Source organism: Hyaena hyaena, unplaced genomic scaffold (assembly GCF_003009895.1).
Source record: "Hyaena hyaena isolate Hyena2069 unplaced genomic scaffold, ASM300989v1 scaffold_406, whole genome shotgun sequence".
In the NCBI taxonomy this organism is placed as follows: Eukaryota; Metazoa; Chordata; class Mammalia; order Carnivora; family Hyaenidae; genus Hyaena; species Hyaena hyaena.
In genome coordinates this window covers 1,293,282-1,306,084 of record NW_024081038.1, presented here as the reverse complement: position 1 = coordinate 1,306,084, position 12,803 = coordinate 1,293,282, and the positions used below count along the sequence as shown (strand labels likewise).

Genomic DNA, 12,803 nt, shown 5'->3' with positions numbered 1-12,803 from the left:
TTACTCAGTCTTTAAGAGGAATTAAAGTCTGCTATATGCTACATGGATGAACCCTGAAAACATGCTAAGTGAAATAAACCAGACACAAAAGGTCACATATTATAGTATTCCATTTATATGAGGTACCTAGAATAAATTCAAAAACAGAAAGCAGAACAGAGGTTACCAGGGATTGAACGGTGAAGGAGTGAGGATTTGTTGTTTTAGAGTTTCTGTTTGGGATGATAAAAATTTCTGGAAATAGATAGTGGTGATGGTTGTATACGTACTTCATGTTACTAAATTGTATGCTTTAAAATGAGTAAAACAGTAACATTTATGCTAGTATATTTTACAATAGAAAGAAAGAATAGGCATATGTTAAGATCAGAATTCTAGAAGGCATCTAAGCAATTTCTTAACATTTCCTCCCTGAACTCAAAAAAACAAAATGTTTTTTCAAATTTGACCTTTGTATGAAAATAAATGACAAATTTGGTCTCACATAATCACTCTGAAATGTTTATTTTAGAATGACCAATAGGACCTTATCCAAATAAAGGTCCCGCCAACACTTCTAACAGGTTATGACTCAGTTTTGCTTCTATGGACCCACCAGTCAAAGTAGCAAAACTAAGTCTTCTTATGAAAACTGAGGTCATAAGAAAAGGAGTGCCAGGTGGGCAATGAAACCCTATTCAATCACTTCCTATTTGCAAGATGACTTCTGCATTCCTAAAACTTCTACTTTGATTCCCAATATATCAATTTAAAATATCAGTACTTTCACACTATTACACAGAAACAGTACTTCAAATCAATTGATCCTTGTGCTGCAATAAGGTCCAGCAAAACCTTAGCACTTCAAGCAAATCTACTCTGCCTATCTATGCTCAAGAAGCAGTTTGGCTGTGAGGAAGTGCTGGTCTCTTCTAAGCCTTTTCTCAGGACCCACACATCAGACACTCTTCTCTATTCTCCAAAGAGCACACCATGGCTGCTGTGTTCCTTTCCTTCTCTTCTTCTTCTTTTGTTGCCTTCTCCTTATCTTTCAGCTTCTCCTTATTTAGAGTGAACTGGATTGGATTTGCTGCTGGTCGTGTCCTTAAGTAATACATCCCAGTCTTCAAACCCTACACAAAGGAAGCAAATACAACTATTAGAAACTGTAAGAACACTAGACATTCAAAACTAATGTTTTAAATACCTTTCCATAAACCACATCAGATTGTTTTCTAAATCTGAAATTCCAACTCCTCTAGGAAGCTTTCTCAAAAATACTTAAAGAGAAAGAGTCAGTATATTGTGTTCCCTTTACCCCTAAAAAAGCTTATCTGTTTGGAAATGTCAAATATTTTTGTTCTTTAGTCGTTTTTTGTTTTTATGTGTATGACTTCCATGTCTGCCTAAGACAACGTCTGCCTTATAACCATTTTGAGCTAGACTGTGTCTCTGTAAAGAATGGATGATGACTACTTCAAGGATAAGTGTCATCATCTTCTATTTGGTATCCCCAGTCTTTGCACATAGTATGTATTCAATAAATGTCTCTTAAATTAAAAAGAAAAAAATTTAACTCCACATAAATACCTGGCATATTGCCAGGTAATAAGAATAGAATCTAGAATTACAGGACTTTACAGTTGCCAATGACAAGCTAAGTAATTTGGCTTTTATACTGTAGATAAAGTGGAGAAACAATGGATGTTTTGAATAGTGGGTTGACATGTGTAAAGTTTTATTTTAGAAATGGCAACCATGCATAAGATAATGCAGATACTAGCAGCAAAGAGATCAGTTAAGAAGCAAGAATAATGGTAGTGGAACAGGAAGAAAGATATTCAAGAAACAGTAAAAAGGAACCACCACCACAACTTGGTGAGTAACTGTACGGAGAATAAAGGGAGGGTCATAGGTAACTCCAAGGTTTTAAAACTAGTAATGAAATAATCCTAAAAGAAACAAGAAAATCCAAAGTGAGAGCTTAATCTGGTACAAAAATCATGGTTTGGTTTTAACATATTGGATTTGAAATGAAAGAACTAGGTGGCAATATTTAAATAGGCAGCTAGAATATAAAACTGTTCGAATTCCAAAATATCTCAAGCTGGCAACAAGTCCTTGATTTCCTCCACCAACCTGCTTCCAGCCGTAGAAGTGCATACTAGTGAGTTTGCCATAGTTAGGCTCAGCAATGTGGATGTTCAAAGACTGGCTTTGATCAATGAAAGCACCTCTTTCAGCTGCCATCTTAAGAACAGTTTTCTGTGAAATTTCCCACACAGTCTTATAAAGTTGCTTCAGATCATCAGGAATTTCTGGTATGCTCTGAAGGAAAACCAAATGTTTATTGCACTCTGGTTGAAGAAATCAGTATAATTAACATAACTTTTTAAAATCTTTTTTTTATTTTTGAGAGAGAGAGTGAGAGGGGGTGGGGGTAAGGATCCAAAGCAGGCTCTGCACTGACAGCAGTGAGCCCAATGCAGGGCTTGAACTCATGAACCATGAGATCATAATCTAAGCCAAAATCAGATGCTCAACCGACTGAGCCACCCAGGCGTCCCTATAATTAACATAATTAATGATACAAGGGTCTGGCCTTAGTTCTATTTCTTGTCAGATCTGACCATACCAATCAGTATCATACAATATGACCCTTATCAAGTTTCCTAAGACTGCTTACCTCTTCATAAAGGAAGGAGCTAAGCAGCAATAAATGACCCTTGAGTTTTACAGAAAAAACAAATAATCAGGGCTATAACTCACAGGTACACGATCAGGGTAAGCAATGAAACAAACCTCTTTTGGAGTCAAGAGAAAGAATGTTTTCTTACATCTAGGGTTAATCTGCATCAAAACATACAGACTAGCTAATAATGTTACCATTTCTTCTAGCAAAAATAGAACTGTTACAGAAATTTTTATCTGTTACCAAGGAGACAAATGTTTAGACAGAGGTCTCCATCTACAAATAAATGCTTCTTGGGCGCCTGGGTGGCTCAGTTGCTTCAGCATCTGACTTCAGCTCAGGTCATGATCTCGCCGTTCAGAGTTCAAGTCCCACACTGGGCTCTGTGCTGACAGCTCAGAGGCTGGAGCCTTTTTCAGATCCTGTGTCTCCCTCTTTCTCTCTGCCCCTCTCCTGCTGATGGTGTTTCTCTTCCTCTCAAAAACAAAATAAACATTAAAAACAATTTTTTTAACGAATAAGTGTTTCTTGATTCTCAGCTGCAAATATGCAGATATTTTATTGTTAAATACTATTTGTGGCTCTGTTTTTTGGACTCTGAGTCCCCAATTTCCACCATACTTTTTAATTAAGTCTGACTCTCTAATTTCACTTTATATCTGTGGCCCTTAAACTTTGATGCATTTTAGAATGACGTAGATGGTATTTAAAAAATACTAATGCCTAGCTCCCATTTCCAGACATTCTAATTTAACTGTTATGCAACCCAAGCTTCCTATTTTTTTTTAAGCGTCAGAATTTTAAAAGTTCCCCAAATGATTCATATGTACAGAGAATTTGGAAACGACTGTTTGATATTATTACACAAACAAGAGGGAAAGGCCTAGCTATGTGAAGATGTATATAATCCTAGCACAATAATGCAGAGGTGAACATAAGCCTATATGACCACAGTGAATAACCATTCTTTCTCTCCACTGCCTGGGATAAGAGAGAAGGTACTAATGTCCTCCAACTTAGCCACTAAAAAGCACACTTTATTTTCATTCTGTACCTGGATAGAGCCATTGCATGCAATAATCTGATTTTTCATCTCTTCATTCCATAAGCCCCGCTCAGTAAGATCCTTCAGTAAGTGAGGATTTACAATCTGAATGAAAAAGCAAAAAAGATGCCAAGGAATAATTAAGAATGACAGGGCCTAAACAGGATCACAGGCCTGGAACTTAAAATAAATAAGGCCATTTAGAGAAGTATTTAACATTAGATTACTTAGTAAATTCTATATTTTATAAAACTGAGAGGCCCACTCTACCAAGCAAAAGCTGTATTCCTTTAAAATCTTGACCTGTTATTCAAGAAAACATAATATTTGCAAAGATGAAAAGCACTAGCATTGCCTAAAATGGGTAAATCTATGTGGATTAATTTTTTTTCTGAGAAAGAATACAACAAATACTTAAGAAAAATTAGAAATGCATCTACTCCAAATCTTACAGAAATTTATTTCAGGAGATCTAGAAATTTACAAATAAATATTTTCTAAATTAGTGGTTCTCAGCCCTAGCTGCATATTGGAATTATGTGGGAACTGTAAAAATGACACTAGTCCTACCCATCAGAAATTCTAATTTGTAAACAAGGCTGAGAACCATTGTCATCGTTCTATATACTTCTTATTTCTACATACATCTTAAGGTTTCACTGCATACAGCTTGAGTATCGTCAACTTGGGCATCTCAGGTTATAGTACACATCATTATCATTACAGGGTATTAAATATCCTGTGAACATCAACAAGTCACTTTCCTATGTAACCCTCAATAGATTCATTCTTTTGACAGATATTTATTAAATGTCTATTATGTGCTGAAATAGAATAATCCTGGAGATGAAGATGATTCACTTTATCAAAGCTTTGTCCCTATACTAAGCTAAAAGGGGCATACTAAATAGGAGCTGTCATTTACTCCCAACATCGGGCTTTTGCACAATCTCCTGTAGGTCTTGTTGTGATCTTCTCACCTGAAATTCTCCCGACAAGACTCTGCGAGTGTAGATGTTGCTGGTATAAGGTTCGATGGACTCATTATTTCCCAGAATCTGAGCAGTTGAAGCAGTAGGCATCGGGGCAATAAGTAAACTGTTTCTTATACCATACCTAAAGAAAAGAAGATTATCAGATGCTGGTCCTAAAGCTATAATCTGCCAAGAAGGCAGATACTTTATGTCACTGAGTAAATGCAGATGCTGTGAGTGACACCATACATGCATTAGACTCACATAATGACTTTTGAATGTAACCCTGACAGAGATGCAACTTCACAGTATGGGTGTTATAGCTTGCCCTGTCCTAAATGCCCTACTCCTAAACTAAATTAGCACAGTTTTTAGTGCTGTCAATTCTTATCATGCCATGACTTATTAGCATTTGATACACTAGTTTGCCCAGGGAAATACTCAAATGGCTTTTAGAGAATTCCCATCTGTATCAGGGTACATTCATTCAACCCTCACTCCTTTCTAAGTGCCTATATAATCACTGAGCTAAGCCCTTTAAGGAAAAATAATGATGTGAAAGTGGTTACAACCAGACACCTATCACCAAAATTCTCCATAGGAAACAATTATGCTCAGAGTATATATATTCCTGACTTTCTCTATTATCTCATCAATCATACAATCCTAGAGGAAGGTTAACATCTTTTGACTCTATTCGCTGCCAAAGAGAGTGCTTAAGGAAGAGTATACTTTCTGAACACTGAAAAATCTTCTAACTGCCCTTAGCTTGTCCTTTAAAGCTCAGCCTAAGAGATAACTACTCTAGAACATCTTTCCCAACAGGGGAGACAATACTCAACACAAATGCCAAACATAAATATTTCTTCTGCAAACATTTTCTATGACATGTACTTTTATATATATTTTAATCACTTGTGTTATGTGTCTTGCCTTACTTAAGTCTAAAGTTTCTCAAAGAGTTTGTCTTTACTAGGTTCTATACCTCTGGATTCATACAGTACTTAGCTTAAAGCTTCATATCCTAATGGAACCTGTACAAATCGGATCTTAATTAATCTCACTTTGTCACTTTGTAATTCTGAGGCATCAAACACACCACCAAAAGACTTCATGTCTTACTTCCTCAGTAAAGTGGACAGTGACTTCCTGTCCAAAGATAGGAAAATGTATTGAAAAGTCATATATGTATATGGCACATACCAAACTATGGAATTGTCTGTAATCATTAAAAACATTAGGCAGATCTGCCTGGACTAAAAAAAGAAGGGTGTCCAAAAGAAATCACTAAAAGTCTTAGAATATGTCAAGTTTGATCACATCTTTGGAACAAAACTGTATGCACCTGCAAGTGTACTGAAAAAGGTCTACAAAAATACACACCATTAGGAACGGTTATCTCTGGGAAAAGGAGTAAGCTGGTTTTTGTTTGTTCTGTGGAATGAGTGGCTGGCAGAAGAGGTATAAAGAAGGGCTGTTGGGGGACCTGGGTGGATCAGTCAGTTGAGCCTCTGATTTCAGCTCAGATCATGATCTCACGGTTCATGAGTTCAAGCTACAGATCGGCTTGCTGCTGTCAGCACAGAGCCTGCTTTGGACCCTCTGTCCCTCTCTCTGTGCCCCTTCTCTGCTTACAGGCTCTCTCTCAAAAATAAACAAACATTTAAAAATAAAAAAAGGAAGGGCTTTTAATTTCCATTTTCTTTCTGTATTTAAATTTTATTATTCATGTATTTATTTTGAAATTTTAAAAAGTTGTGTATAGAAAAATATCTAGTATTTTGAGAAAAAAAACAAAAAATAAACTACAGGTCCATTTTTGTAAAAGTTGAATTTGCATGTAAATGTACACACACACACATGTTCAGAAGAAAATCTAAAAGATGAGACACTAGAAGATACAAACAGGTTTTTGGGGGAGGTGGTACCAGGATCCTTTTTATTTTACTCCCTTTTCACACATATATTTTCCTAAATTTTCTAACATGTATTATTGGAGTAATAAAACAACTTTAAGGCAAAAAGATATTTTTAAAGAGTATTTTAAAAACTATTACTTCCTTCTGTAAACATTAAACACTTTGCATATGCATTAATCCAGAGATGACAGACACATGAAGAAAATGAAAACACTAAGCAAATGTCTCCCTGTCCTTAAATTTTTTATGTTTATTAGTTTGAAAGGCCTTAAAAAACCTCAAGTTTCAGTTTTCTTTCACAGAGTTTAACACATTACCCTCCAAAACCTCTCCAAAATCCCTAATTTATCCTATAACAATCAATTCAGCAAAACCCATTTATGTGCCCAAGGGGCTAAGCAATAAATGAAAGTGAAAAACATTTAAAAAGCAAGCACACTTGGAAGTATGAAGTTTAATGAGAAAAAGAATTGCTTAATCCTGACAGTTTAGCCCCTAAAACAAGATCTGCTAATAATAATACCTACCATTTATTCAAATGTTTTCACTGCACCAAGCAATCTGCAGGTTACTATTCATATATTATCTTACAAAGTATTTTTACAAAAATAATTTTGTAGATAGGTCATATATGTCCCATTTATAAGAGAAAATAAGTGTCAGAAGTTAAAATAACATACCTAATTTCTGAAAGCCAGAAAGAGAGCCTAAACTCTTACTTAAAGCTACCTTACATCTCTTGCTTACTTTGCAATCTTTTCCTTGAGAAGTTTCCAGTCCCATAGGTCTGTGGGAGTAACATTCCACATATCATACTGAAGAATCTAGGGAATAAACAATGCAAATTTATGATAAATCACTCTATAACAATTTAAGACCATGACAAAAACCAAATGACTAACTGCCATGCCCCACATCCCAACAAATGTCTTCTAGTAGAACTGTGTGAGGAATACAAAGTCCAGAGATTCCCCAGGCCAAACTTCCATGCAGTCATATTAATTACACACAGGCTAGAGGCACCTGGGTAGCTCAGTCAGCTGAGTGTCTGACTTCAGCTCAGGTCATGATCTCACGGCTTGTGAGTTCAAGCCTCACGTTGGGCTCTGTGCTGACAGCTCAGAGCCTGAAGCCTGCTTCAGATTCTGCATCTCCGTCTCTCTCTCTCTGCCTCTCCCCAACTCCTGCTCTGTCTCTCTCCCTCAAAAATAAACATTAAAAAAAAAAAAGCAGGCTAAAAAAACTGGTTAAGGCATACCTCTTCGCTATTATACCTCTTCACAAAGTCCCTGTTGTGAGCCCTCAGAGGACCCATATCTACAAACCAGGAAATCCTAACATTCACAAAAGTATACTGCTGACGTACATTCTCTTTTTGTACAGTAAAGTGTTACTCTATTTTCATCTTTCTTAATTGCTTTGATCGGCTCCTTGATCTATTTACTTAGCTACTAAACACCTATTTTCAAACCACTACGTATCAGATTTTCCAAAAATCAGCAGGAACATCAGGACTAAAAATAATGGCGTTTTATTTTACACTGAAGAGACTCATTCTACCAACAATAAAGGCAGTGTGGACAGAATTTTAAGACAGTTCCCAGGTTCTCAACCCCTGGTGCACAGCCCATGTACAATGTCCTCCTCCCAAACGCGGACAAGACCTGGGAATATGACGGATGTCATGCACATAATTATGGCAAAGGTGAAAAGTTTCTGCAGAAAAGGTAACCAATTAGTTAATTTTGAGATAAACAGAGAAATTATCCTGGGTAGACTTGACTTATCAGATAAAAGCCCTCAAAAGAGCAACTGGACTCGGACATTTTTTTTTTTTTTTAATTTTTTTTTTAATGTTTTATTTATTTCTAGGAGAGAGAGAGAGAGACAGCATGAGCAGGAGAGGGTCAGAGAGAGAGAGAGTCACAGACTCCAAAACAGGCTCCAGGCTCTGAGCTGGCAGTCAGCACAGAGACCGACGCGGGGGCTCAAACCCACGAACCGCGAGATCATGACCTAAGCAAAAGTCAGCCGCTTAACCGACTAAGCCACCCAGGTGCCCCAGGACTCGGGCATTCTTGAAATGAGACATTCCCTCTTATTGGCATTGAAAAAGCAAGATGTCTTGAGTTCTACAGCTACAAAGACATGAATTCTGCCAACGACCAGGTGAGCTTAGAAGAGGGCTCTTACAGTCTCTACCAACACCTTATCTAGCCTTACAAGACCCAAAGAAAACAATCCAGCTAAGGCAAGCTTGGACCCCTGACCCAAGGAAATGGAGATAATGTATGTTGTTTTAATCTACTAAATTTAGCGAAAGAAAACTAATACAGTTAACATTCTTCTTAGGTCACTTTTAGGTCCCTAGGCCCAATGACTAGTTCGAAATAAAACATTAAAATAAAAGGGAGCGGCGCCTGGGTAGCTTAGTTGGTTGAGGGTCTTACTCAGGTCATGATCTCATGGCTCGTGAGTTAGAGCCCTGTATCAGGCTGATAGCTCAGAGCCTGGAGCCTGCCTTGGATTCTGTGTCTCCCTCTCTCTGTTCCTCCTCTGCTCACACTCTGTCTCTCTCTCAAAATAAATAAACGTTAAAAATAAATAAATAGATAGATAAATAAATAAATGAATGAATAAATAAAGCAGAGAGGCGTCTGGCTGGCATTAAACGTGGACTGTGGATCTCGGGGTTGAAAGTTCAAGCCCCACGCTGGTATAGCTAGAGATTTCTTAAAATAAAATCTTTAAAAAAAAAAAAAAGAACTTTGTCTAAGATAAAGGGAGTCTAGCTGGCTCAGTCAGTGGAGCATGTGACTCTTGATCTCAGGGTTATACATTCAAGCCCCACGTTGAGTGTAGAGATTACTTAAAAATTAAATCTTCAAAAAAAAAGAGTATCTTTTTAACTCAAGAGAACAGAAGTATCATATTAGTTTCCTGTGGCTACTATAATAAATTACCATAAATTTGGTGGCTTAAAATAGCAAAAATTTATTCTCTCATAGTTCTGGAAGCCAGAAGCCCAAAATGAACATGTTGGGAGGGCCACACTCCGTCCAGAGGCTCTAGAGGAGACGCTGTTCATTGCCTCTTCCAGCTTCTAGTGGCCTTCGGCGTTCTTAGGCTGTGGATGTGTTACTCTCATCTCTGCCTCCATCGTCATGTTGCGTCCTCCACCTCTCTGTCTCCTTATGGATACTGTCACTAGATTTAGGAACCACCTGGATAATCCAGGAATATCTCATTTCAAACTCCTTAATTATACCTACAAAGATGCTTTTTAAATCAAAACAGATTCTGGGGATAAGATGTAAACATATCTTTCTGAGGGCTACCATTCAGCCTACTATAGGAACTTACAGGCAAAAAGAAATTTCATCCATATACTTACTCCTTTGCTGACTGGAGAGCCCTTGTAGGTTTCATAAGGGCCATGCTCCTTGGCCAAGTCACAGCTGGCTTCCAAGGCTCCATAATAAATGGTTTCAAAGATTTGCTTGTTCAGTAACTGGGCTTCTGGACTCTCAAAAGGATACCTCATCAGAATAAAAGCATCTGCCAGACCTTGTACCCCGATTCCAATGGGGCGATGGCGTTTATTTGATAAGCATGCCTTTGTGCCAAAAGATTTAGAGAAGAAAGAGACATTACTGAACAGAAAAGGAAACATTCTGCACCAAATGATACATGCTCTCTTTTTATCTCCATTTTCTCACACCATTCCACTGACAGCCATTTAAATGGTGACTGGCAGACCATGATACACTCTCTCCAGCTTGGATTTCAATAATTACCAATAAGCAGAAAAATCTATTCATACCTCTGGGACAGGGTAGTAGTTAATATCAATAATTTTATTCAAGTTTCGGACAATGACTTTGGTAACTTCAGCCAACTTCTTAAAGTCATATGTGTGTTCTGACGTGACATACATATTTAGGGCTAGGGAAGCCAAGTTACAGACTGCAACCTGGAATGCAAAGAAAAGGGGTCAAGAATCACACAATTTTTATTTCCTCCCCCTGTGTCAAAGACAGCACCACGTAAGCCTCTAATGCTCTATGATAATAAATTATAACATTTTTATCTTTATCTTCTCCCTCTTCATTGTTCATTTCTAAATCCCAATACCTATTTACATGTGAGTTGTAACATGCACCAGTGAAAGACGTAAGATGGAGGAGAATCTGTGTTCCATATTCCATGGCTCTATTGCCAGTCATACATTCCATTGTGCTAGAATTTTTTATGTATATTCATCTCAGTCAGGAGATGTGTGCTATCAAATACACCAGCCACTAGCCACATGTAGCTATTTCAATAAAATAAAAAACTCAGTTTCTCAGTTGCACTGGTCATATTTCATGATCTCAATAACCACCAGATACAGAACACTTCCATCACTGTAGAAAGCTCTTCCAAAGCATACATTCCTACCTTACTCTCATTGAGATTCAGATTCTGATAAGCTCTTAACAACAGGAGATCCAAGTTTGTGGATTCTGAAAAAGCTCTTCAGGTGATTTTCCACTATACCACCCTAGGTGATAAGCTTCTTCAGAAAATAATCATATCTTATTTACCCTTATGTTTATAGTACTAGTACCACATCTTATATATAATAAATGCTAAATAATGTTAAATGAATACTTTCTTTTCCACTTTGATTAGGACTACCCTAACTCAAACTCTCAACTCCTCTCACCTAGACATGCCCTTCATACCTACTCAATTCTACACATGTTGCCTAAGAGGCCATTTATAAAGCATAACACGGATCACATAATCCCATGATCCGAGTCTGATAAATGCTAGGGAGCAAAATAAGAGAGGAAAAGACAAACAAGTTCTAGGAATAAAGACAGAAGGATGCCATTTTTAAATAGCAAGGAAGACATCACTGAGAATATGACATGTGAACAAAAAAACTGAAAAGGTTAGATAGTAAGCCATGTAGCTATCTGGGGTAAAAGCATTTTAATACTCAAAGTAAAGTGAACAGTAAAACCCTGAGGAAGGAGTGTGCTTGATATGTTTGGGAACAGCAAGGAAGTTAGTAGGGCTGGAGCACAGCGAACAAGGAGGGAAAGTAACAGTGGAGCTAGGGATCCCCAGTTGTGCATGACCTCAGAGGGCATTGTAAGAATTCTGAATAGAAACGAATGAAGTATTGATACATGCTATAACACAGATAAGCCTTGAAAACATGCTAAGTGACACAGGTCTGACACAACAGGTCATCATATTATATGATTCTGTTTATATGGAATGCCCACAAGAGGCAAATCCAGAGGCAGGAAACAGATTAGTAACTGCCAGGGGCTAGGGAAGGAGGGGAATGGAGAGTGACTGCTAATGGGTACAAGGTTTCTTTCTGGGTTGATGAAAAGTGTCCTGGAATTAGATACTGTTGATGGGTGTACAACCTTGTGGATATACTAAAAACCAGTGGAATGTACACTTAGAAGTGTGAATTTCATGGTAGGAGAATTGTATTTCAAATAAAAAAAGAAAGAACAAACTCTGGATGGGCTGGAAAGTCAAAGAGGAGTGTTATATGGAGGAATGATATGATCCGATTTTTGTTTTAAAGATGGTCAGTCTAGTCTTGGGAGCATAATCTATCTTGTATAATAGTTACTTGAGTAGAGCATACACCAATTTTCTCCAACAATGAATTATGTTTCAGGAGGGCAGAGGTTGAGTCATAATCATCTATCTCCCAGAGCACACACTTTGGTACAGTGTCTTACACATGGGGGTGCTCAGTAACTTTTGTTGAATTAAACTGCAACCTTAGCAGTATGTTTAATTCCCTTGCCATTTTCTTCCCAACTTTTAATTTGTCACAGTTTTTAGGTCCTGGCATATGGGATCTGCTCCTTCCTCCTCCTTTCCATAGTTTATATCCAACATTCAAGGAGCCTGTCATCCAACCACTGCAACAATCTCCTTAGGCTAACCTCCAACCTCTTCTCACACCAAGACCCTCTATCACCAGAAAAAAGAACCATCCTTCTCATCCTAGCATTTTGATGCTATTTTCTTTCCAGGAAACTACAAGGGCTTCCTACCTCTGTGACATGCCAGCTTTCACCCACTATCTCCCCTCCCTCAGCTATAGCCATCTCTCCATAATGTATTTACTCCATCAAAACAAACTTTTTTGACATTCTCTGTATGAAGCCAAT

General features: G+C 37.6%; 1 protein-coding gene across 1 annotated transcript in view; it reads right to left on the bottom strand.

Annotated features, from left to right (window-relative positions):
* Positions 1 to 92: 92 nt before the first annotated feature.
* The window catches only part of RRM1 (ribonucleotide reductase catalytic subunit M1), a 37,916-nt gene continuing 25,205 nt past the window's right edge, over positions 93 to 12,803 (bottom strand). The window contains exons 13-19 of the mRNA XM_039252049.1: positions 10,433 to 10,582; positions 10,004 to 10,225; positions 7,357 to 7,433; positions 4,697 to 4,832; positions 3,726 to 3,821; positions 2,119 to 2,307; positions 93 to 1,112 (exon numbers count right to left, since the gene is read on the bottom strand). Of these exons, the coding sequence (XP_039107980.1) occupies positions 924 to 1,112; positions 2,119 to 2,307; positions 3,726 to 3,821; positions 4,697 to 4,832; positions 7,357 to 7,433; positions 10,004 to 10,225; positions 10,433 to 10,582 (1,059 nt within the window). The 3' untranslated portion in view covers positions 93 to 923. The remainder of the gene's footprint in view (positions 1,113 to 2,118; positions 2,308 to 3,725; positions 3,822 to 4,696; positions 4,833 to 7,356; positions 7,434 to 10,003; positions 10,226 to 10,432; positions 10,583 to 12,803) is intronic.